The sequence below is a fragment of the Stegostoma tigrinum genome, unplaced genomic scaffold (genome assembly GCF_030684315.1).
Source record: "Stegostoma tigrinum isolate sSteTig4 unplaced genomic scaffold, sSteTig4.hap1 scaffold_88, whole genome shotgun sequence".
Classification (NCBI taxonomy): domain Eukaryota; kingdom Metazoa; phylum Chordata; class Chondrichthyes; order Orectolobiformes; family Stegostomatidae; genus Stegostoma; species Stegostoma tigrinum.
The window spans coordinates 1,010,001-1,036,989 of NW_026728813.1; the positions used below are offsets into that span (position 1 = coordinate 1,010,001).

The 26,989-nt window shown below is 47.0% G+C and overlaps 2 protein-coding genes across 4 annotated transcripts in view; both read right to left on the minus strand.

The window, feature by feature from the left end:
* LOC132209344 (complement C5-like) overlaps positions 1–16,747 on the minus strand; it is a 306,964-nt gene extending 290,217 nt beyond the window's left edge. For both annotated transcript variants that reach the window (XM_059644467.1, XM_059644466.1), the window contains exon 1: positions 16,584–16,747. In XM_059644467.1, the coding sequence (XP_059500450.1) occupies positions 16,584–16,646 (63 nt within the window). In that variant the 5' untranslated portion in view covers positions 16,647–16,747. The remainder of the gene's footprint in view (positions 1–16,583) is intronic.
* A 4,247-nt stretch (positions 16,748–20,994) lies between these two features.
* LOC132209342 (uncharacterized) overlaps positions 20,995–26,989 on the minus strand; it is a 76,436-nt gene continuing 70,441 nt past the window's right edge. The window contains exons 9-10 of one of the 2 annotated variants that reach the window (XM_059644462.1): positions 24,567–24,713; positions 20,995–23,382 (exon numbers count right to left, since the gene is read on the minus strand). In XM_059644462.1, coding sequence (XP_059500445.1) covers positions 23,314–23,382; positions 24,567–24,713 — 216 coding nt within the window. In that variant the 3' untranslated portion in view covers positions 20,995–23,313. The remainder of the gene's footprint in view (positions 23,383–24,566; positions 24,714–26,989) is intronic. The other variant, XM_059644463.1, reaches the window with a different exon arrangement.

Here is a 26,989-nt window from a genome sequence, read left to right on the forward strand (position 1 = left end):
CTCATTGCTGCAGTGTCAGTGCTGAGAGTGGGCCTTTTCATTCACTCATCAGTACCTAAGGCACTGGCTAATTGTCAGCAGCTCAGTTCTGAGGCAACGTCTCTTTGACAGAGTGTCAGCACCAAGGCAGACCCTCACTGTAATGGTGTCAGAATTAAAAGATTGTCATTTAGAGGGTCTAAGAAGTGGTGTTTCAGATCAGTCAGAGGGTGCCTCATTTTAATGCAGTAAGACTTGACAGAATGCCTCATTGTCAGAGGGTCAGAACCAAGTCAGTGCCTCATTATCAGACACAGTCCAAAGAGAGGGCCTTGATGTCAGTAGATCTGTTATAAGGTGATACCTCATTGAAGGATCATTCTTGAGTGTGTGCCGCATTGTTCGTGGGTCAGTACGGAAGGAGTGCCTCAAAACTGAAGAGAGCCACGTAATTAGAGATTTGGAGCTGAGGTCAGTGCCTCATTGTTACATGGTTAGTTCTGAAGCAGGCTCACATTGCTAGAGGGTTAGTTCTGAGTGAGTATATTAGTTGCACACAGTAAATACTGAGTCAGTACCTCAATGCATTGGGTTCAGAGTTGATGCAGTACAACATGATCAGAAGTTCAGTCCTGAACGATTGCAGCTCTGTCAGAGGGTCAGAACTGAGGGGACAGTGCTTTACTGTCAGTGGATCAGTTCTGACACAGTACCTCATTGCTGGAGGGTCAGATCTGAATGAGTACCACATTGTCAGAAGGCCAGTACTCAGTCAGTGCCTCAAACAAAGAGTACCCATGCCAATAAACAGTAAATTAAATCTTAAAACACAGAGGATCCTGCAAACAAACGCTAAAACAGAGAGCCTCCTGGAAATAAACTCAAAAACACAGAATGCTCTGCAAATAAACTCAAAAACGCAGATGGCACTATAAATAAGACACAGAGCCCATTGTTTAAAAAAAACCCTGAAACAAAGATCCAACTGAAACAAAACCATGAAATGAAGATCCTCCTGTAAATAAATGCTAAAGCCCAGAGCTCACTGGAAATAAATCCTAAACTACACTGCTCACTGTAAATAAACCCTAAAGCAGAGAGCCTTCTGTAAATAAACCTTAGAATACAGCCTTTCTATGTAAACCTTAAATCACAGAGCTCTTTGGAAATAACCCGAAAACACAGGCCTCAATGTAAATAAACTCTAAAACAGAGACCCCCCCACCCCGCCAGTGTCGAAGCACTGCAACACAGAGCCCCCGGTAAATAAGCCATAAAGCACAGATCTACCCTGTAAATTAAGTCAAAAACATACAGGACAGTGTAAAACACAGAGCCCCCTACAATTGTACACTCAAATACTCAGACCACTTTAAAATGAACTCGAACACACATCCCCCAGGAAGTAGACAGGAAAAGACAGGGCTGAATAAAGCCGAAAACACAGCGCACCTCTTCATGCACCCGAATACTGAGCCGACCTGTAAACTATCTGTAAGACAGGGCCCTTCACAAATAAACCCTAAAAGACAGAGCTCGCGATAAATAAAGAGCGCCCTGTAAATAAACTCGAAAACACTGAGTAAAAACCCAAAGAACTGCGGATGTTGCAAATCAGAAAACAAATACAAAGTTGCTGCAAAAGCTCAGCAGGTCGGGCAGCATTTGTCAGCGGAAAAACAGAGCGAACCGGTTCCGGTTCGGTGACCCTTCCACAGAACCTCCCTCAGTTCTGCTGGGCTTTTCCAGAAACTTTGTTTTTGTTCCTGATTTGCAGCATCCGCAGTTATTTCAGTTTTCAATTCACCAGGCAGTCAGTAACATCAAATGGTTGTGTATCACATATTTACCAGTCAGACTCAAACACGCCGTACTCGTTCGCTCACGTGGTCTGAGAGAACAAGGTGTCGAGCCGGATGAACACAGCAGGCCAAGCAGCAGGAAAGCTGACGGTTCGGGCCTAGACCCTTCTTCAGAAAAGTGGTCACTTGTTAATCTTGTAATCTTTGCCCCTGAATATCCTGTGGTCTGCCCTGTTTACTCACATCGGTTAGCACTCAACAAGGCTTCCGGAGGCTGGCTGGTGTGTCTTTAGTGATACAGGGCCAATCGCCTTCAAATATCCTTTTGTGTGGTTTTTCTGTGACATTATATCATAAGCCTCTTTACTGTTGCACGAAAGGTCCTCTTGACCGAAGCACCCACAGCGCTCCATGTGACCACTATCGCGCTGTCATTCATTCATAACTTTACTGACCACTCACTAGGGTAATAAAATGTGAGGCTGGATGAACACAGCAGGCCAAGCAGCATCTCAGGAGCACAAAAGCTGACGTTTCGGGCCTAGACCCTTCATCAGAGAGAGCACTAGGGTCCTCTGTTTACTGTTAGCGCATTTCATTCATTCATTCATAAAATTGCGATCTTGCCATACTTTTCACTAATAAAGGGAGACTATAAATTAAAATGTTCCTTCCACGCATTACTGCCTTTTCACAGTTTGAACTCGTGTTGCTGACAGTGTCCAAACCTGTGTCTACATCAGAGTCAATCCCTGACTATGTGTTAATTTTCTAATCTATTCAGAACAATATCTTCCCATCCATCGTGTCACCCGAAACTATGAATAATTATAATATTAATCAGCCCTCAACAAACGTCTCCCAGGACTTGAATAGCTGGCGGGACATCAAACAAGTTTCTGCTTTACCACGTCTCTGTTAGATACATATTGACTAGGGCCCGCGATCACTTTCAGAAAGTTCCTACTCTCTCTCAAAACAGCTCTTCCGTGAAATTGAGCGAGAAGAATGAGAAGGTCGGCAATAGTGAAATCTCAAGTCCCGGCCGCGGTAATCAGGCCACTGACCTTTCTGCTGTCATCAACTGATTGTCAGCCCAATCACATCACATCGGGTTGATAATCTTTCTGGTGTCGTCTAATTTTTAAAAAATAAAAAGGATCCACACCAGTCATTGCCCTATTTCAAATACCTCAGTCCTGTCCCTGTAATAGCCCTCAATCCTGACCCGATTGGCCGTCAGACAACACTGCACGTCTACGGTACTGACCCTCTGACGATGAGGTACTCTCACAATGAGATGTTATTGTATAACGTCCCATTGATTTCGATACTTCTACAAATTAAAGTCTTTCATCTGCCTACGCACAGGGATGCAGGCACTGCCCTGAAGCTTCCTGCCCAGCTAGGAATTCAGTGTAAAACTTTTGTAACTCTTTGTCTTCCCACACATCGGTATGCAGACACTGTCTTAAGCTTCCTGACTGAATACAATTAGAATTAAACTGTGTCAAATAGGGTTCGGTGGGGAACATTTGTAAAGGTGTGAAACTTCTAAAGCATGCAATTTCTGTCGCTGACAAAGGGGCCAGGGCACTGAATTCGTGATTTCAAGTTGCCAGTGTGTCTGGCTGGCAAGAACAATCTGTCCGGATAACTACTTGAAATCGCCTCATGCCATCAGCAGCCACTTCAAGAGCAATCGATACTATATCCTGTGAAAATGGGAACTGCAGATGCTGGAGAATCCAAGATAATAAAATGCGAGGCTGGACGAACACAGCAAGTCCAGCAGCATCCTGAGATGTGCTGTGTTCATCCAGCCTCACGTTTTATAATCTTCGGGACTATATCCTGGTCTTTTATGTTCTTGATATAATAATTGTTTGGTATCCTGTCTTTGTCTGTTGTAGTAATTGTTTTATGTATCATGCCATTGTAAAATGTGTAATTATTTTATGTATCATGTATTTTGTAAAGTATGAAGAGCGGGGACTGTCCGCTGCTCGGGGAGAATTACCTGCGAGACTCTGCGCTCTGTGCCGGGTTAAGTACTGTGATTCTCCACAGCTTGCACTTGCTTGGTAATAAAAGGATTCGTGTTTTTCTAAACAGGTCAGTGTCTTGTTATTGCAACAAATCCGTGAGGGTCTCCGAAAACGAACATGACAACAGTACTGATTCACTGACAGTGAGGTCCTCCATCAGTACTGACCCTCTGACAATGAAGTGCTCCCTCAGTACTGACCCTCTGACAGTGAGGTTCTCCCTCAGTACTGACCCTCTGACAGTGAGGTTCTCCCTCAGTAGTGACCCTCTGACAGTGAGGTACTCCCTCAGTACTGATTCTCTGACAGTGAGGTACTCCCTCAGTACTGACCGTCTGACAGTGAGGTACTCCCTCAGTACTGATTCTCTGACAGTGAGGTACCCCCTCAGTACTGACCCTCTGACAGTGAGGTGCTCTCTCACTCCAGTACTCTCACAGTGCTGCAATAACCATCATCCAATGGTACTCCCTCAAATCTGACTCTTTGACAAAGAGGCCCTGCCTCAGACTGACTTGCTGACTGAGGTACTAACTCAATCCGACTAATTCGCAGTGCTGCAGTGGGAGCTGTGTTTTTTCATGTTGATTTACAGTGGTCCTTCTGTTTTAGGCTTTATTAACTGGATGTCCTGTGTTTTGGGGTTTGTTTGCAGTCGCCTCTGCGAGTTTATTTGCAGGAGGCTTAGTTGAAGGGAGGATTTGCTGGGGGCACTGTGTTTCAGGATTTATTTTCTTGGAGCTCTATGTTTTACACTTTATTTACAGGGACTCTGGCTTTTATGGTTTCTTTTACATTTTATTTCCTGAATGACCCTTCTTAGGATTTATTTCAAGGGGTGTCTGTGCTTGAGAGCATATTTACAGGGTTAACAAGGTGTAGAGCTGGATAAACACAGCAGGCCAAGCAGCAGCAAAGGAGCAGGAAGGCTGGCGTTTTGGGCGAGACCCTTCTTCAGAAATGGTAGGGGGAGGGGGATCTGAAATAAACAGGGAGAGGGGGGAGGCAGACAGAAAATGGATAGAGGAGAAGATCGTTGGAGAGGAGACAGACAAGCCAAAGAGGCAGGGATGGAGCCAGTAAAGGTGAATGCAGGTGGGAGTTAGGGAGGAGATAGGTCAGTCCAGGGAGGATGGACAGGCCAAGGGGGCAGGATGAGGTTAGTAGGTAGGAGATGGGGCTGGGTTTTGAGGTGGGAGGAATGACAGGTTAGGGACCCTGTACCCCACTGGTGTCAATGTGACTTGACAAACTTCAAAATCTCCCCTCCCCTGACCGCATTCCAAAACCAGCCCAGCTGGTCCCTGTCTCCCTAACCTGTCCTTCCTCCCACCTATCCCGTCCTCCCACTTAATTTCTCCTCTATCCGCCTTCTATCGGCCTCTTCTCTCTCCCTATTTATTTCACAACCCCCTTCCCCTCCCCCATTTCTGAAGAAGGCTCTCGGCCCGAAACGTCAGCTTTCCTGCTCCTCTGGTGCTGCTTTTCCTGCTGCGTTCATCCAGCTCTTCACCTTGTGACCACAGTCACAATGATCTTTAATTGTAAACTAATCTGTCATATAATTTGATCTGTTAAGGTTACAATGGTTCCCGTGCCTCCTATGGAATACACAAATGCTCTCCCTCAGCTCTGTCTCTGGGAATGCAAAGCTGCTTTCTTCTACGCTACCCTCAGAGATAACACCAGCTTTAAACCTAAGCCTAGCCTCAGCCCTAATGTTCACACTTGTATAAACATGAAGCCTAGCCTCAGCCCTAAATCTTATTTACTGGGGGCTGTGCGTTTATGGTTATGTACTTTATGTACTTGAGCTCTGTGCTTTAGGTTTTATCTAATGTGGGTTCCGTGTTTAATAAGAACCAAAAGAACTGTGGATGCTGTAAATCAGGAACAAAAACAAAGTTGCTGGAAAAGCTCAGCAGGTCTGGCAGCATCTGTGGAGGAGAAAAACGAGTTAACTTTTCAGGTCCAGCAACCCTTCCTCAGAATGGAAGGGGACCCAGGCTCGAAAAGTTAACTCATTTTACTCCTCCACAGATGCTGCCAGACCTGCTGAGCTTTTCCAGCAACTTTGTTTCTGTGTTTAATAGTTTATTTACAGAAGGTTCTGTGTTCTAGGTTTTATTTACAGGAGGTTCTGTGTTTTCGGGCTTTTTACAAGGCACTCTGTGTTTTAGGAAAATTTACGAGCGGCTCTTTGTTCTGAGTTTCTTTTTTACAGTGATCTCCGTGTCTTCGGGAATATTTACAGTGAGCTCTGATTGAGAGCTTGTTTACAGAGGGCACTGTGTTTTAGGGTTTATTTACAGCTAGCTTTGTGTTAGGGTTTATTTACAGGGAGCTCTCTGATTGAGGGTTTGTAGGTAGTGAGATCTGTGTTTAGGGTTTATTTACAGTGAGATCTATGTTTTTAGAGTTTATTCACAGGGTTTTCTGTATTTCATGGTTTATTTACAGGGTTTTCTGTGTCTTTGGGTTTGTTTACAGTGATCTGTGTTTTAGGGTTTATCTACAGTGAACTCAGCGTTACAGGGCTTATCTTCAGGGCCCTCTCTATTTTGGGCTGATTTACACGGTACTCTGTGTTTTCGGGCATATTTACCGGAAAGTCTGTGTTTTAGGGTGTACATAGATATTCGAGGGTCAGTATGGAGGGAGTGCCAGGCATCAGCCCTCACCCTAACCTCAGCCCAAACCCTAACCTTCACCATCGGTCTAACCCTAACCAGAACAGGAAAGAGCCTAAGGGGCCAAATTGTGGGTACGCACCCTTCAATGGAAGGAGAGGGGCACCTTCTTACCCCTCTCCCCCAACTCGACCTACACCCCCACCCCCACACCCTATCCCATCCCCCATCCCAAAACCATATTCACACTCCCCCTCTACTTTTTATTCTAAAGAGGAATCCAAAATTAGCGGTGTGCACCCATAATCCCTATTTCTGGGGGCGCGGGGGTGCTGGATAACCCCCAGATTAGGGATGCGCCAAAATAAATGCAGCCTCTGGCACCCTCTCGCCGTGCCCCCCCACCCCGCAACCTGACCTTTATGATAAGAGGGTGGGTGCCTTCCGCCTTTAAAGGGTTGGTTTGTAGGGAGGGCGGGGATGGGGAACCGATGCTGCCTTTCGGGGACCGAGCCGGCAGATCGCAGCAAAGATGAGCACCACCACGGGCGGGCCGCCAGGGGGCTGCAGTCAGAAGAAACATCGCATGGGCCCAAGCTGTGCCTGCCTTTTTGTAGGTTGCATGGAACAGTCCCTCTTCCGAAGTAACACTGGCCCGAAACCCACCTCTTCCTCCATAACATTAACGACTGTATCGGCGCCGCCTCGTGCTCCCACCAGGAGCTTGAACATTTCATCCACTTCACCAACACCTTCCACTCCAACCAGAAGTTAGAAGTATTTCTAATACCTGTTCACCTGGACTATTTCTAATACCTGTCTCACCTTCCTGGACCTCTCTGTTCCCATCTCCGGCAACCACCTCGAAACTGATATCTATTTCACCGACTCCCACAGCTACCTAGAATACATCTCCTCCCACCCACCTTCCTGCAAAAATAACACCCCCTGTTCTCAATTCCTTCACCTCCACCACACCTGCTCCCAGGATGAGGCATTCCACTCCAATACATCTCAGGTTTCCTAATATTTCAAGGACCGCAAATCCTCCCCCCGACCCCCACAGTGGTCGAGAACGCCCTTGACCGCGTCTCCCACATTTCCCGTAATTCATGCCCCCTCTCCGCAATAACAACCAAAACACAATCCCCCTCATCCTCACGTACCACGCCACCAACCTCTGGATCTAACGTATCATCCTCCAACCATCATCTTCAATCCGACTCCACCAAAGACATTTCTCCCTCCCCACCCTTATCTGCTTTCTGGAGGGACCACTGTCTCTGTGACTGCCTTGTCTGCTCCGCACTCCCCTCCAGCCCCAATACACGTGGCACGTTTTTCCCTGCAACTGCAAGAAGTGCTACACCTGCCCCTACACCACTCCCCTCACTCCCCATCCCAGGCCCGAAGAACACTTTCCACCTCAAGCAGATTTTCACTTGCACATCTGCCAATGTGGTCTCCTGCATCCACTGCTCGCGTTGTGGCATCCTCTACATTGGGGAAACCAAGTGGAGGCTTGGGGACCGCTTTGCAGAATACCTACACTTGGTTCGCACTCAACAATTGCGCCTCCCAGTTGCGAACTGTTTCAACTCCCCCTCCCATTCCTCAGACGACATGTCCATCTTGAGCCTCCTGCAGTGCCACAACGATGTCACCCGAAGGTTGCAGGAACAGCATCTCATATTCCGCTTGGGAACCCTGCGGCCCAATGGTGTCAATGTGGGCTTCATAAGCTTCAAAATCTCTCCTCCCGCTACCGCATCCCAAAACCAGCCCAGCTCGCCCTTGCCTCCCTACCCTTGTCCTTCCTCCTACCTCAAGCCCCAACCTCCGTCTCCTACCTACTAACCTCATCCCGCTCCCTTGACCTGTCCATCCTCCCTGGACTGACCCAGCTCCATCCTACATCCCCATCTACACTCACCTTTACTGGCTCCATCCCCACCTCTTTGACCTGTCTGTCTCCTCTCCACCTACCTTCTCCTCTATGCATCTTCTATCCATCTCCCCCTCTCTCCCTCGTTATCTCAGAACCTCCTTCCCCTTCCCAATTTCTGAAGAAGCATCTAGGCCTGAAACATCAATCTTCCTGCTCCTCTGATGCTTGACCTGCTGTGTTCATCCACCTCTGCACTTTGTTATCTCAGATTCTCCAGCATCTGCTGTTCCTACTATCTCTGCTAATGCAGAAAACTTGTTTGATTTCCTGCAAGCTGTTCAAGTCCTGGGAGACGGTTGCTGAGGGCTGATTAATATTATGCTTCTTCAAACGATGACACGATGGTATTGTTCTGAATAGGTTAGAAAATTAACATGTACTCAGGGATAGACACTGATGTAGACCCACGTTTTGCAGCTGTCAGCAAAATAAAGCCGTGAGGATTAAAACTGTGAAAGGGCTGTAAATGGGGTGGAAGGAGCATTTTAATTCAGTCTCCCTTTCATAGTGAAAGAGTAGGGGTAAATGGGTGTTTATCTGGCTGGCGGTCAGTGGCTAGTAGTGTGTCTCAGGGATCAGTGTTGGGACTGCAATTGTTTACAATTGATACAGATGATTTATAGTCGGGGATGAAGTGTGGTGTGTCAACATTTGCAGATGACACTAAGCTGAGCGGTAGAGCAAAGTGTGCAGAAGAACTGAAGGCCTGCAGATGGTTATACAGTCTAAGTGAGTGGGCAATGGTCTGGCAGATGGAGTTCAATGTCAATAAATGTGAGGTCATCCATTTTGATAGGAATAACAACAAAGTAGGCTATGGTTCAAATGGTAAAAAAATTGCAGCATGTTACTGTGCAAAGTGACTTGGGTGTCGTTGTGCAGGAATCGCTCAAAGTAATATTGTAGCAGGTAATTATAAAGGCAAATAGAATTTTGTCTGTCATTGCGAGAAGGATGGAGTTTAAAAACAGGGAGGCTATGCTGCAGCTGTATAGGGTCCTGATGAAGCCTCACCTAGACTACTGTGTGCAGTTTTGGTCTCCTGACTTGAGAAGGGATATACTCTCACTGGAGGGGGCACAGAGGAGACTGACTTGGTTGATTCTAGACTTGAGAGGGTTGGAATATGAGGAGAGACTGAGTTGGTTGGGATGATACTCATTGGAATTCAGAAGACTGAGGGGAGACCTTATAGAAACATACAAGATTATGAAGGGAATAGATAAGGTGGAGACAGGGAGGTTGTTTCCACTGGCAGGTGAAACGAGGAGGAGGCGGGTATAGCTCAAAATAAAAGGAAGCAGATGTCAGACTGAGGACAGGAGGAACTTCTTCACCCAAACGGTTGTGAATCTGTGGAATACCCTGCCCAGTGAAGCAGTTGAAACTACCTCGTTTAAGGCAAGACCAGATCACGTTATGAACATGAAAGGAATTTAGGTTGATGGTGAGCGAGTGGGTGAGTGGAGCTGAGTCTCAAAAAGATCAGCCAGGATCTTATTGAACAGCGGGGCAGTCTCGAGGGGCCGGATGGCCTACTCCTGCTTAGTTCTGATGTTTTTCTATTATAATGTTATAGAACCTCACAGAAAAAGGATATTTTAAAGCAATTGACCCTGCATTACTGAAGACGCGCCAGCCAGAGGTTCTGAGGAAGGATCACCTGACCCAAAACGTTAACTCTTTCTTTTCCCTCACAGATGCTGTCAGACTTGCTGAGCTTTTCCAGCAACTTTGGATATTTTCCCTGATTTGCAGCATCCGCAGTTCTTCCGGTTTTTACTGTGTGTTTTGGTATTTATTTACAAGGGGCTCTTTACTTACAGCCAGCTCTGTCTTTTAGGGTTTATTTGTAAGGGGCCCTGTTTTACGGATAATATACAGGTCGGCTCGATGTTGGGGTGTATTGACAGGTGCTCTGTGCCTTCGGCTTTGTTTCGAAGGAGCCCGGTGTTTCACCTTTTACTTCCTGGGGGATATGTGTTCGTGTTCGTCTGAAGGGGTCTCTGTATTTGAGCGTATAATTACAGGGGGTGAAGTTGATGTTGTAGAAGTTTGTTTAAACAGGACTCTGTGTTTTAGGGGTTATTTACAGTGAAGCCCGCTTTTTACGGATTATAGACAGGTGTTTGAGGGCCTCTGTGCAGGCGGCTCCGTGTGTGAGGGCGAGGAGTGCGGCTGAAGCTTGGTTTAGTTTGGGCCTGAGGTTCTGGTGAGTGCCGGATTGGGCGAGCGTGAGGTCTGAGCTTTTCCAGCAATTTTGTTTTTGTTCCTGATTTTACTGTATCCACAGTTCCTTTTAGTTTTTACTTTTTTTTCGTGTTTATCTACAGGGGGCTCTGAATGTCAGGGTTTATACACTGGGGTTCCTGTGTTTTAGGCTTTATTTCACGGGTGCTGTTTGTTTTAGGAGGCTCTATTGTTTAGTGTTCATTTACAGGGGCATCTGTGTTTGGGGTTTATTCACAGTGAGCTTCGTGTTTTAGGGGTAATTTAGTGGGTTCTGTGTGTTCGGACTTAGATACGGGGGCTCTGTTTTCGGGTTTAGTGAAAGGGGCCTTTTTTTTAAGGAGTTATTTACAGGGCGCTCTATGTTTTAGGGTTGGACATCAGCGACCATCTCACAATGATCACTCCCACAGATCTGACCCGCCGACAGTCCTGCAATCTGTTAGTCCTGAGCATCTAATCATGTAGCACTCCCATCAATTCTGACCCTCTGATAAAGAGGCACTTTCTCAGACCAACACAGTGACAATGCCACAATTCCTCACTGCTGACAAAGTACTAACTTCTCACAGAGGTAATTCCTCAGTATTGAGCCTCCAATAGAAATGCAATACTTCCGTACTGACCTTCTGAATTGGTTGCTCACCATTAATTCTGAACCCGTTCCAATGATGCTCCTCCTCTGTGTTCAGTCTCTCATAATAATGCACTCTGGCTGTTCTGATCCTCTGACAATGCTGCAATTATGTATGAATTATTATCTTGTATTATCAGTACAGGACTCCCTCAATGCTTCCTCCATTACACTGAGGTCTATCGTTTATATCGGCTCCAACAAACCTGCTCTTATTTAACGGGCCAGGCATTGCTTCACTTGTACAGATTTTGTCAAGTCCTGCTGATGTTTCTGGGAGGACTTTTTCTGACACCTCAGAATTGACCCCTGACAATGTTGCACTCCCCCCTCACTTATGACCGCACCTGAGCTGCAATACCTCGGGGCTCACCTCCTAATTATGTAGCACCCATGAATTCTAAGTCCCTAAAATGAGATACTGCCTCAGTATTGACCCTCTATTGCTAATGCACTAAGTCAGAACAACCCTCCAGCAATGTGACCCTGCCTCAGAACTGACACTGAGAATGAGGCACTCCTTCAGCACTGCATCTCTCATCATACATTACATTGAGACATTCCTTGTGTACTGACCCTTTGAACAATCAGGCATCCCTCAGTACTGACAGTCTGACGATTGTGCACTCCCTCAGTACTGGACCTCTGATAATGAGGCACTCTCGTAGTACTGACCTCTCATAGACCTGTAACACCTCAGCCCTTATGCTCTGACAGTGTTTCAATACCTCAGTACTGACCCTCTGACAACGGGTCAGTGCCTCAGAACTGCCCCCCTGACAATAAGGGAAACCGTCATACTGACCCACTGCTTCTGAGGCCCTCCCTCCACACTGACTTCCCAGTGCAAAACTATTTCAGTACTGGCCCTTGAAATGTGAACAACTTCCTTAATTCTGTCCCCCTTAAATGGCAGCACTCCCTCAGCACTGACCCTTTGACAATAACGCACTCCCACATTTTTGACCCTGTGACAATGAGGCACTCCCTCACCCCTGATGCTCAGACAGCGCTTCAATATCTCAGTCCTGATACTGTCACTGCCTCAGCACGGACCACTTGACAACGAGACACTGGTTAAGAACTGACCTGCTCACAGAGCTGCAAGACCGCAGTACTGACCCTCTCATCAAGGGACACTATCTGAATTCTGACACCTGCATAATGAGGCACTGCCTCAGCGTTCACCCTCTGACAAACTCCTGACGACCCCCTGTAAAGACTGACAGTCTCCCTGGACGTCCTATAAATCCTGACAGTCTCTCCTGGACTCACAATGAACACTGACACACTCCCCAGGGACTCTTTGTAAATACCCACACACACACACACACACACACACACAGGGGCACCCTGTAAATATTGACACACACACAGGGACACCCTGTAAATATTGACACACGACCTGGCAATCCCCTGTCAAGACCAGCAGAGTCCCCGGGGACACACTGTGAATATTGACACATCTGTGTGACCCCCTGGAAATACTGACAAAGCCCCTGAAATCATCTGTAAAACTGACACACTCCGTGGGACCCCCTGTAAATATTGACACAGTCCCAGCAAATCCTGAAAATACTGACAGTCCCTGGGACCCTCTGCAAAGACTGACGCATTTCCCGGGGCCCCCTTTAAATACTGAAAAATTCCCGCGACCTACAGGGGTTCAGGGACTGCGTCAGTATTGACAGGGGCTCTTGGTGAGAGTGTCAGTATTTACAGGGTGTTCCGCGGAATTTGTAATTATTTACAGGTGCTCCCGGGAGTGTGTCAGTAGTTACAGGCGGTCCCATGGAGGGTCAGTATTTACAGGGCGTCTCAGGGATTGTGTCAGGATTGACAGGGAGACTTGGGGAGAGCGTCAGTAGTTACAGGGGTGCCCGTGGACTTTGTTTTTTCAGCGGGTGTTAGGGAGAGCTACAGTATTTCAAGGTGGTCCCAGGGAGTGTGCCAGTGTTTACAGGGATTCCAGGGGAGTGTGTCAGTATGCACCGAGCCCCTATAAATTCTGACACGCTCCGCAGGACTCCCTGTAAATACTGACATAGTACCTGAGAATCCCTGAAAATGCCACCACACTCCCAGGGACCCTCTGTAAACGCTGACACATTTCCCAGGGCCCGCTTTTTCCACTGAAAAATTCCCTCGGCCTCCTCTGTATACTGACACACATCCCCGGACCCTTGTACGTATAGACACACTCTACACAACTAACCACAAATACTGGGATATCCCGTAAATACCGACACACACCTCACGACACACTGTAACTACTGTCACATTCCCTGGAATCCGCTGTAAATACTGAGAAACTCCCTGGGGCTGCATGTAAATACGGACACATTTCCCAGGGACCCCTCTAAACACGAACACATTCCCTGGGACTTCACCTAAACACTGACACATTCCACGGAACCCCCGTAAACACTGAGAAACTCCCAGGACCCCCTGGAAATAATTACACATTCCCCATTCCCCCTGTAAATACCGATACACACGCCGGAACTCCCGTAAACACTGACACATTCCACCCCCGGATACCGATACTCTCCCTGGGACACCCTGCAAATACTGATGCAATCACCGGGACCGCTGTAAATTCTGTCACACTCCTCGGGAAGCCCTCTAAATACTGACATATTCCCTAGACACCCTTTAAATACTGGCAAAGTCCCAGAGAACCCCTGAAAATACTGCCACACTCCCCAGGACCCTTTGTAAATACTGAAATATTCCCCGGGACCAGCTGCAAATATTGACACATTCCCTGTCCCCGCTATAAGTACTGAGAAACTCCCTGGGACTCCCTGTATACAATGACACATTTCCCAGGGTACCCTCGAAACACTGACACATTCCCCAGGAGCTCCTCCAAATACTGACACACAGCCCCACACCCCTGTACAGACAAACTCCCTGCGACCCACTGTAAATCTTGACATACTCCCTGAGACCCCCTGGAAATACCGACACACCACCCCTCCCGGGACCGCCTGGAAATACCAAAACACTGTAGGGATTCTCTGATTCTATTCTATGATGCCCTTGTCCTGTGAATGAATGAATAAATAAAGAAACCTGGTGAAGCCGCCAAACAGCATAGCCAGCAAGTGATAGACACAGCAAAGTGATCCCACCATCAATGGATCAAATCTGAGCTCTGCAGTCCTGCCACATCTCGTCATTTACTGTGGTGCACAATTAAACAACTGATTGGACGTGAAGACTCCACACATATCCCCATCCTCAATGATGGAAGAGCCCAGCACATCAGTGCAAAAGATAAGGCTGAAGTATTCATAGCAATCTTCAGCCACAAGGACCAAGTGGATGATTCATCTCGGGCTCCGCCAGCATCACAGATACCGGTCTTCAGTAAATTCAATTCACCCCACGTGATGTCAGGAAACACTTGGAGACACTGGATACTGCAAAGGTCACAGGCCCTGACAATATTCTGGCAATAATACTGAAGACTTGTGCTCCAGAACGTGCCGCTCCCCGTGCCAAGCTGTTGCAGTGCAGTTTCAACACTGGTATCTACCCGACACAGTGGAAAATTGCCCACGTATGTGCCGGATTGCAAACATAGGACAAATTCAACCTGGCCATATACTGCCCCATCAGGCTGTACTCAATCATCAGGAAAGTGATAGAAGGTGTCAGTAACATTGTTATCAAGCAGCACCTGCTCAGCGACGGCCAGTTTGTGTTGTCAGGGCAGCTCAGCTCCTGACCTCATTACAGCCTTGGTTCAAACATGGACAACACAGCTGCATTCCAGAGGGGAAGTGAGAGCTCCAGCCCTTTACAACAAGACTACATTTGACCAAGTGTGGCATCAAGAAGCCCGAGCAAAACTGGACTCAATGGGTATAAGGGGACAAATTCTCCACTTGCTGGAGTCATACCTGGCACGCAGGAAAATGAATGATCTTATTGGAGGTCAGATATCTTAGCTCCAGGGGATCCCTGCAGGAGTTTCTCGTGGCAGTGTCCGAGATATAACCATCTTCAGCTGCTTCATCAATGAACTTGCATTCTTCATAAGGCCAGAAGTTGGGATGTTCCTGATGATTGCACAATGTTCAGCATCATTCATGATTCCTCAGATCCTAAAGCAGTCCTTGTCCAAATGCAACTAGATCTGGGCAATACCCAGGCTTGGTCAGACAAGTGGAAGTTACATTCACACCACAGAAATACCAAGCAATGACCGTCACCAACAAGAGACAACCCCCCGCCCCCGACAAACAATTTGTTACATTCACTGCATCCCACACTGTCACCGTCGTGGGGGTGAGCTTTGAACAAAAACTGAACCAGACTCACCACATAAACACAGTGACTACAAGAGCAGGTCAGAGGTGAGGAATGCTGCGGCGACTAACCCACCTCCTGATTCCCCAGAACGTGTCCACAAGGCATAAGTCAGGACTGTGATGGAACGCTCCCCATTTACCAGGATGGCCGCAGCTGTAACAACATGCAAGAAGCTTGACTCCATCCAGGACAAAGCAGCCCAGTTGACTGACACGATATCGACAATCATCCACTCCCTCCACCACCAATGATGAGCGGCCTCAGCAGCACTGTGTACGATCTACAAGATGCATGGCAGAAATTCGCCAAAGCTCCTCATGCAGTACCTTCCAAACCCATGACAGCTTCCATCTCGAACGACAAGGGCATCAAGTACATGGGAACACCTCCTTCAATCCCACTCCAAGCCACTCGTGATTCTGATTTAGAAATATATCCGGAATCCTTCACTGCGACTGTTCAAAAGATGGGAATTCCCTCCCTCATGGCACTGTGGGGGCAACCCACAGCAGGCGAACTGCAGCGGTTCGAGAAGGCAGCTCACCAGCAACATCTCCAGGGCAATTCGGGATGGGCAATAAATGCTGGACCAGTCAGTGACACACACATCCAACAAATAATTGAAGAAACAAACTCTTATTAATTAGTGATTTTTCACAGTCTCACAGCCAGCCATGCCTCATATACACACATCTTAGTAACAATGTGGTGACCGTAACCAGACCCACAGTGAGCCTGGGCTCATCCACACTCCTCCCAGTCACATTTCTGATTTGAAAAATACACCTTTTTCACAAGAAATCTCTTTGTATTTGTGCAATGTCACAACTGCAGTTGCGTTCTGTCCGGCTGCATATCAAATAAACAAATAAAGCATTGGACTTTGGCTCCACCCAATGAACCAAAGACCTCTCTTAGACATACAACAAAAATATTTACATACATGTGAGACACGGGGAGGGTCCGATAACTGAATGGACCCTCATTTACCTTCAGCAGGAAAACCTCAGACAGTGGTCCTTCCCGACTGTGCCTCGGCAGCAGCAGCCCCATCGTCCCAGTTATGCCCCAAGCTTTTAGTGCATCCCAGTTATGCCTCGTGGACACACCACCTGGTTACTGACAGGGAGCCTGGCAGCATCTACACGCTTCCGCGTCATGATGCGGTGACTGGAAATGGTCTCACAGTGGCCCTGGCCTCATTCGCACAACTCACAGGAAGTCCGACTTGACTGTAAACGGTCTGACAATTGCCCTCACCTCATTGACACACCTCCAGTAATTATACAGGGACGCAAAACAGTCTCACACCGAGCATGGCCTTATTTACACTCCTCCCAGAAACTCAACAGTGATTGTAAACAGTATCACAGTGGGCCTGGCCTCATCTCCATGCTTCCGACTTACTATACGGTGACTGTGAACAGCCTCACAGCAAGTCTGTCCTCATCCGTGCACCTCCCAATAACTATATGCTGAAGGTAAACATTGAGCCTGGCCTCATCCACACACTCCCTGCAGCTATACGGTAACTGTAAAAGGTCTCACACTGAGTCGAGAGAGAGTAGGAACTGCTAATGCTGAAGTCTGCGAGAACTAGGTGTGGGCTGGATGAACACAGCACGACAGGCAGCATCAGAGCAGCAGGAAAGCTGATGTTTCGGGTTTCACCCACAGCCACTTCCAGGGCAGTGTACTGTGGCACAGGCCAACAAGGTGCACATAAACAATCTGACAGGTCGTGCCCTTCTCACCACCCGCCAATCTATGTTTTGTTGTTTGTTGGAAAGTTCTGATGATGACACATTGTACCAAATGACTTTGTCAGTCTGCTCTGGGAACTACACAACAGGCCTCTCCTTTTCCCACAGGGTCTCGAGCACGCTGCGTGCTGAACACTACCTGATGGACTGGCGGTCAGAGGTTTGTTTCTTTGCAAATTTCATAACAAAGGACATATGTTATAGAACGGTCCAACTACTTGGAGCTTTCCGTGGCAGAGAGGCCAGTCCCTTCGTTCGCAACACTGGGATCAGGTCGTACCTCAGTACATAGTGACACTTGGTCTTTGCGTACTGAGAGTCTACACACAGCTTAATGCACAACAAGGTGGACATCAGGATGAGGGTGACATTGGGTACGTTCTTCCCCCACTTAGTCAGAGCTTAGTACATGGAGTTGTTGCAGACACGGTCTATCTTAGGCTTCCAGTAGGAATGGAAGATGGCTCGGATGAGGGAAACAGTGCAGTGTGGGTGATGGGCCAGAACTGTGCCATGCACAACAACAGAGAGAGTGCCTCACACCTGATGACCAGGATTTTACCCACAATGTGCACCTCCCAAGGCTTTCTGCACGCCCCAGGCTCTCTGAACTGTGTGCCCAGCACTTTTGGGTAATCTGCCCTGACGGTGAAGGGAATGAAGGATCATTCAGGCCAGATCCCAAAGGACATGGCCTCACTCTTGTCTCGATTTACCGTGGCTCCCGAGGCCAGTTTGAAAGGGTCACAGATGCTCATGAACCTGCGCACTGACACTGGGGCTGAGCAGAGATTGGTGACATCGTTATCGGACAGGGACGCTTTGACCTGCAGGCCCGCTCTACCTGGAATAATCACACTTCTCAGGCTCACATCCTTACTGATGGACTCAGCAAAGGGCTCGATAGAGCACACAAAAAGGCACGAGAGAGTGGGCAGCCCTGCCAGACCCTGGATCTGATGGGTAGGCTCTGTGATTCCCATACGCAGATTGAGACTGCGCTCATGATGTCGGTGTAGATCTGTCGGGCCCAATTGCAGATTCTCTCCCCTAAGCCCATTTTATAAAGCACATCCCACATGTTGGTCTGCAATATCCTGCCAAAGGCCTTCTCTTGGTCCGGGCTGATGAGGCAGGTATCCACCCCTCTGTTCTGCCTGCCGGTGATCGTATCCCAAGGAGCGCGAGGCTCTCAGAGATCGTCCTGTCCCCTGCAGCACAGGTTTGGTCAGGGTCAATCACCAATCGCAGAGCAGACCTGACCCAGTTACAAATGACTGAGACAGGATTTTGTAGGCTACATTCGCCAATTATATTGGTCGCTGCTTTCTAACTTCCTCCCTCAATCCCTTCCACTTGCAGGTCAGGGTGATGATACCATTCCTCATGGATTCGCTCATAGTACCTGACAGAAGCATACTGTCGTACAGCTCCAGCAGGCCCTGGCCAATCAACTCCCAAAGAGCTGAATACAACTCGGCTGGAAAGGCATCACTTCCCAGAGTTTTATTCTTTTCGAAGGCCTTCTCCAGCTCATCCAGAGATAATGGTCGGTCCAGGCTCTCCTGCTTGGTGTTGTCTAAGACCCCCAGGATCGAGGACAGGAATGTCTGGGTGTCATTGCGCTGGCTGTGGTCAGAGTGTCATACGGACTGGCTTGAAAGGATTTGCTGAGCTTCAGGATGTCTGATTGAGACAAACTTATCGAGCTATGTTCATCCTTCAGGCTGCTGAGCACAGAGCTCTCCTTTGGCATCTTCAAGAAGACGGAATGTGAACACATCTCATTAGGTCACATGCAGCTTTAAAGGGCACTGATTTGGCCTCCATTGGAATACTGTATCTAATTCCAGTCTCCCTGCTGTGGGAAGGATGTTGTGAAACCGGAAAGGGTTCAGAAAAGATTTACAAGGATGGTGACTGGGTTGGAGGGTTAAAGCTCAAGGACGAGGTTGAATAGACTGGGTCTATTTTCCCTGGAGCATCAAAGGCTGAGGGATGACCTGATCGAGATTAGTAAGAGCATGAGAGGCATGGATAGGGTTTATAGACATTGTCTGTTCCCTGGGGTGGGAGAGTCCATAACTGGAGGGCATAGGTTTAAATTAACAGGGGAAAGATCTAAAAGGGATTTAAGGTACATTATTTTCATGCAGAGGGTGGTGTATGTATGAAATGAGCTGCTAGAGAGAGGATTGGAAGCTGGTACAATTTCAACATTTAAAAGCCATCTGGGTGGGAAAATGAATAGGAAGAGTTTCGAGGGATATGGGCCAAATGCTGGCAAATGGGACTACATTTATTTAGGATATCGAGTCAGCATGAACAAGTTGGACCAAACGGTCTGTTTCAGTGCTGTCTGTCTCTGACTGTTATTCTCTCTTGCTCCACAGTGCAGACCCTGAACCGCAAGATTATCTTGGCGGCCTCCAAGGCAGAGAGTGGGGCTTCCTGCCTCCACACCTCCTGGGGCTCCTTCGTGACATTGACCCGATTGTCTGGAGTAAGAGTAGATTTTGCACGGGTTTCTGGAGTTTGAACAGTTTTTCCCAACTCTCTCTCACCTTCTGAACACTTTTCAGGACAAAGAACTTCTTGGTGTTCGCTTTGACTGCCTCCCACCAAGTGCAAAAAGGGTCTTCATCGTTCTCCACCCTGTGTGCTCTCTTTTGAGCTTCTTAAATGTTTTTCTGGGGTCAGCTTCCATGTTCCCTTGCCAGCCCGCTGGTCATCCTGTCGGTGACAGTCAGCCAGCAGGAGGCAGTAGTCAGAGAAGAACACCGGCTTGACTTCAATGGATATGATCGAGGACGTGTGGGCGCAAACAGGAAATCTATCCAATGGGTGGATAGACCCGTCTGGCTATGACCAGGCGTTTCTACTCTTTGCTCAGTCTGCAGGGGTGCTGAAGATGTTATGCAGCTTGGCAACTTTAACCGTTTCCATCAGAAATCGGGACGTCGAGTCCAGTTCACTGTCATACCCTCCATATTGTTCATTCGTGCCGATGATGCAGCTGAAGTCTCTGGCCAGAATGACTGGCCTGGACATCACCAGCAGCAGTGGAAGCAGGACGGCCAACCCCTCACTCTTTCCCAGTGGGGTCTCCATGTTAATTACTCCGGGAAGCGTTTCTCTATGAGCCTGGCCTGATCTACACATCTCCCACAAACTATATGGTAACTGTAAACAGTCTTAAAGTGAGCCCGATTGATTCACCCTCCTATCAGTAACTTGCCAATGATTACTGCCTGTTTCACAGTCAGTCTAGTCTGATCTTTTCTTCCTCTGAGTGAATCCTTTCTGTCCTCTTCCATTCAGCCCGGGCCTTTGAGACTACAGCCAGATTCCCCTTTCATTGCATTTCATTCTCCTCACTGTCTCGGTGCTGCCACATACATCACCTGTCTCTGCATTTCCCTCTGTGATAGTTCTTGTGAAACCCATCCCCCTTCCTGCCCCACCTTCCAGCTGCAATCTTGGAAGATCACCACATTGGGCATTGCCATTAGTGCTCCAGCTCATTCATATTTCTTCACCAAACAGAAACACAACTCATCAACAAGAGTAAGTGGCAGGCAAATGAGATACATCAGACATCCAAAAGCAGTTTGTTGTTCAAAAGTGGAACTAACTTTAATTTGTATGCGTACAATAGAATCAGGAAGAATAATACATAAATAGCATGCAACTCATTTCACTGAACACACTTGTGCAAATAAATAATATCTCTGCAGTTCAACCAACTCCAACAGCATAACCTTAGAGACAGAACATTTGGAAATGATACAGAAATTTCAGATACTAATGATTTAAAGAGGAGTACAGATTAAGATCGGGGAAACTGAACATGGTGGACACACTAAAATCCATTTCGCAATTGGAATGCCTCATTCAGGCAATTACATCTCTCTCCCTCAGTCTCAAATGGTCTTCTTCCCATTCGATTTTCTTTTACTCTCTGGGCCACCCCCAATAAGCAGTTCCCTTCCCTCCCCAGTTTAGCCTCATGCCTTCCTTTACACTGGTATGGAATGGTATCTTTCTAGTACGTTTGATTTTCGATGAACACACCGCACTGGTTTGTGACCAGGTCGGCCAGTTGAACCTCACAGAATATGAGTTGCCTGATTGTTCCATATTAACAGCCCAAATCAGGGAGCCCTGGCTGACAGATAAGAGGTGTGAGCATCAGAGATGCTGACACCCTGTCAACTATCTCTGAATGAGGCAGTGCTAAAGTTGAAGACAGTTCATTTGTAAATAAAAGTTGAATTGGAGATCGACACTGGCCTCCGTGTATTTAAAATACATCTCCAGCACTAGGTTTGAATATTATTGTTATCCTTTTGTTATCAAACATCTCTGTGTGCAGTGATCAGCAGGGTTATAACATGGAGATGTGGGAACAGGTTTGTTTAGATTCCCTACAGTGTGGATACAGGCCCTTTGGCCCAACAAGTGCACACCAAACCTTGGAGCATCCCACCCAGACCCACGCCCCTGAACACCACGGGCAATTTAGCATTGCCAATCCACCTAGCGTGCACATCTTTGGACTGTGGGAGGAGACCGGAGCACCTGGTGGAAACCCACGCAGACACAGGGACAAGGTGCAAATTCCACACAGACAGTTGTCTGAGGCTGGAATTGAACCTGGGTCCCCAGTGCTGTGAGGCTGCAGTGCTAACCGCTGAGCCACCGTGCCGCCCCATATCGTGTTGCTTTTGCACAAACTTCGATGAAGAGGAAAATGCCACTGATAATGGGAACTGCAGATGCTGGAGAATCCAAGATAACAAAGTGTGGAGCTGGATGAACACAGCAGGCCAAGCAGCATCTCAGGAGCACAAAAGCTGACATTTCGGGCCTAGACCCTTCATCAGAGAGGGGGATGGGAGAGGGAACTGGAATAATTAGGGAGGGGGGGGATGCGGACCGAAGATGGAGAGAAAACAAGATAGGTAGAGAGGAGAGTACAGGTGAGGAGGTAGGGAGGGCATAGGTCAGTCCAGGGAAGACAGACAGGTCAAGGAGGCAGGATGAGGTGTGGCTTGAGGTGGGAGGAAGGGATGGGTGAGAGGAACAACATGTTAGGGAGGTGGAGACAGGCTGGGCTGGTTTTGGGATGCAGTCGGGGGAAGGGAACAGCTGGGCTGGTTTTGTGATGCAGTAGGGGGAGGGGAAGAACTGGGCTGGTTTTGGGATGCAGTTGGGGAAGGGGAGATTTTGAAGCTGGGTCGCAGGGTCCCCAAGCAGATTATGAGTTGCTGTTCTTGCAACCTTCGGGTGGCATTATTGTGGCACTGCAGGAGGCCCATGATGGACATGTCGTCTAAGGAATGGGAGGGGGAGTTAAAATGGTTCGCGACTGGGAAGTGCAGTTGTTTGTTGCGAACCGAGTGGAGGTGTTCTGCAAAGCGGTCCTCAAGCCTCTGCTTGGTTTCCTCAATGTAGAGCGGGTCAGGAGTGAGGGGGCAGGTCACTGTGAGGGGGTCAGGACTGCAGGGGCAAGTCACTGTGAGCGGGTAAGGACGGAGAGGGCAAGTCCTTGTGATTGGGACAGGACTGCAGGGGCAAGTCGCTGTGAGCGGGTCAGGATGGAGGGGGCAATTCGCTGTGAGCATTTCACTCAGTCACTGCGTCCCATTTCACTCAGTCACTGCATCCCATTTCACTCAGTCACTGCATCCCATTTCACTCAGTCACTGCATCCATGCTGCATGGCCCATGCTATGTATAAATGTGGCATAAAATCCTTACTTGTATGTTCATTTCCTCTTGTAATAACATGTGGCATCAGTAGCATCCTTAATCACTTGCATTTAATCGGAAAGCCTGGTACAAACACCAGATAACATGACAGTCCGAACAGAACGCTTTTTCCAATGCTTTCAACATATAGTCATGTGTGTCTCAGTGAATAAAAATCCTCCTCATTTTACCGCAATTAAATCTCATAATAAACGGAGTATGTCTGAAAGTCGTCTCATCCGAAGGAAAACAGATTTGCTCCAGGAAAGCTGCTAAAATATATCAAGAAAAATACATATGAAATGATTCTAGAAATTTCTGCAACACAAAGATCAAAGGAAACAATAGTTTGATGAACACACTGTTAAGTGTTGCACTTACAAATCACATTTTGGAAAACAAACCACACTGATTTTCTACTTTATAAAAAAAAATTGTTCCAAGTCTTCATTATGCAGCAGAGAACTGAAAAGGTGTAGACTTTTAACCTGCATAGAAAGTATGTGCGGAAGTTAAAACAAACAAAAAAAGCCACTTCTGTCCTAAAAAGACAATATTATATTACAAAAAGGTAGGAAAGTTGGAGAATGCAGCATCATGCTTCCTGCAGAGATCAAGTTTTGTCTGTGTCGTAAAAAACAAAAGAACTGTGGGCACTGTAAATCAGCAACAAAAGCAGAACTTGCTGGAAAAGCTCAGCAGGTCTGGCAGCATCAGTGAAGAGTGAGATCTGAGGAAGGGTCACAGGACGCGAAACATTAACTCTGACATTGTCTACGTCATAGTGAGTTATGTCTATTGCTTCTGCAAAATCCAACCAACTCTGAATGAAAATCAATGCTTAAGAAATATCCAAAACATCCGCTGTCCCCGTTGTGGCTTCCTCTACATTGGGGAAACGATGCAGAGGCTTGGGGACCGCTTTTCAGAACACCTACGCTCAGTTTGCAAGAAACAACTGCACCTCCCAGTCACTAACCATTTCAACTCCCCCTCCCATTCCCGAGAGGACATGTCCAACCTGGGCCTCCTGCAGTGCCATAATGACGCCACCCCAAGGTTGCAGGAACAGCAAATCATATTCTGCTTGGGAACCCTGCAGCCCAATGCTATCAGTGTGGATTTCACAAGCTTCCAAATCTCCTGTCCTGCCACTGCATCCCAAAACCAGCCCAGCTCGTCCCCGCCTCCCTAACCTATTCTTCCTCTCACCCATCCCCCCTCCCACCTCATGCCGCACCCCTATTTCCCCTCATCCCGCTCCCTTGACCTGTCCGGCCTCCCCAGACTGACCTATCCCCTCCCTGCCTCCCTACCCATACTCTCCTCTCCACCTATCTTCTCCTCCATCCATCTTCCATCCGCCTCCCCCTCTCTCCCTATTTATTTCAGAACCCGCACCCCCTCCCCATTTTCTGAAGGTGGTTCTCGGCCCGAAACGTCAGCTTTTGTGCACCTCAGATGCTGCTTGGCCTGCTGTCTTCATCCAGCTCCACACGTTGTTATCTCGCATTCTCCAGCATCTGCAGTTCCCATTATCTCTCCAAAACAAAGGCTGCTGTCTTTCAAAACCCAATCTCAGATTTTGAAGATAGTCCTGACCCTGAAAAAAATACCAAATATGTATAAAGAGGAAAATTGGAGGTGAAACCATTCAAAAAATTTTCATTGGCACAACAAATGTTCCAACTGTAAAAGCAGGTTAAGCACCTGTATATAAGGAAACTGTACTCAAACTTTAAACAGACACTTACAGCCAACAAATGTGAGAAATATCCATTTCTTGCTGGATTACCAATTTTGCTGTTGGGAAAATAGGCCTAGGCTTAGCAATGTACATTCAAACAAGATAGCACCCTCTCAGAACTCAACACTCACAGTTGTAGAGTTCTGTTTTCACAGGTTGGAGTATAATAGCATCAAGCACAATACACCAAATCTTCTTTGGTGCCTTTTCCTTCCATAAAACTGCTTTTAGTAGATGTGCACAGAATTCATTTTATACACATTGAACAGTTGCTAAGTTCAAGACGCCAGTTCCAGCACTTGGACTTGCATCTGCTTCATCATCAAAACAGAACAAAATAAAGACCCACTCCTTGTAAGTCACGTTTTCCATTTTTAGTGACAAGGTGAAGTGCGAGAACTGCTCACTTGATGTTAAAATCTCTTAAGTATGTACCTATATATTTCAATTCTGTGAAATATGTGGAATGAGTTCGAGAGAAGGATTAATTTTGTTGCGCTGGGAGAGAGCTGGGACAGTTAAAATAAGTTGAATGGCCTCCTCCCATGCTAAAAATGTCCATAACTGTTCTTGGCCCTGCTAAATTCAAGTGGCCATCCTTTCATTGTGACTGTGAGACGCAGCATGTTACGATAGGTGGCAGAATGAAGAAATCCTTTGTTATTAATGAACTTTTCAGCACTCGGCATTCTTCTGAAGTCAAATGTTCGATATGTACCTGTTGCACTGACTTGGTTCCAAACAGTTATAATGTGGAGGTGCTGGTGTTGGACTAGGATAGACAAAGTCAGAAGTCACATGACATCAGGTTATAATCTGACAGGTTTATTTGAAATCACACAAGCTTTGGGAGTGCAGTCCCTTCATCAGGTGCGGTCAGGGAGGAAAACACACAGTCACACAATTGATAAGCAGACAGATCAAAACATCATACAACTGGTGTGAGTGGAGTGTCAGATAATAAGTCTTCATCCAGGATGTTTGTTGGTTTGCAGACATTTTGTTGAAGAAACACACAACTTGTAGTTACAGTCAGTGTGGTATCTTATAAATTCTTGCTTTTGAAATAAAGGTGAAAACTCTAAGACAGATTCTGAACACAAGCCTCGAAACTACAAGTCAGAGTCTGACCTGAGATGTCACCTTTTGTACATTCCTGTTGCGTTGCCTGATTATCATGACAACACAGCACTGACATGGACTTTATAAACGCTTTACTTGCCTCTAACACTCTTGGTACCTGCATAGAGTTATTATCTGACACTCCACTCACGCCAATTCTATGATCATTTGATCTCTCTGCTGATAAGCTGTCTCTCTCTGTGGTCACCTCACCAACTGCACCTGATGAAGGGGCTGCACTCCAAAAGCTTGTGTGATTTCAAATGAACCTGTTGGACGACAAGCTGGTGTTATGTGACTTCTGACTTCAAACAGTTATAGAATGTGTTTTCAATCCTATCGTGACTTGACAATGAGTCAACTTCTTAAAATTTATAAAATGAAAATGTCAAGTGAAGTATGTCGAACCTTGAGCGCTTAAAAAAGGAAATATTACAACCATAGTCCAGTCAGACAGTAAAGACAGAAGGAATGATTTCATCGACTGTGTCTGACACCACACAATTAATCCCCCTGATGGAAGAAAGGTTGGCTGCGTTCTCTTTCTTCAGGAACATCCAGCTAATACCACCTTACTACTGCTTGTTTTATTCATCTGGTGATCCATTGAATTCCTTGCAGTCTTGGTCAAACCTTCATGTAATTTATTTAAATTTTCAATAAAATAAATTTAACTTCATATTCCACAATTTTAACATCTCCTTTCAAGGTTTGAACGGTTCACTTCGTACAGTGCACATGTTGTGTCAATAATTGGAGAACATGGTGGAAAAATCAAGATATATTGACAAGTAAACAAATGGCTAACTTCTGTTTCCTTGTCAGTAATGCCTTTTGAACAGAACATAAAGTTGCGCAACTATGTCGAGATAACAATTTCAAACTGGGAAGACCACTTTGTGGTCCCCACACCAATCTCTATTCACGACCTACTGATTGCATTACTCTGCCTTGGCAACAATGTAATATTACACTTGTCTCAGCACAACCTTGGCATCTTGTTTATCCCA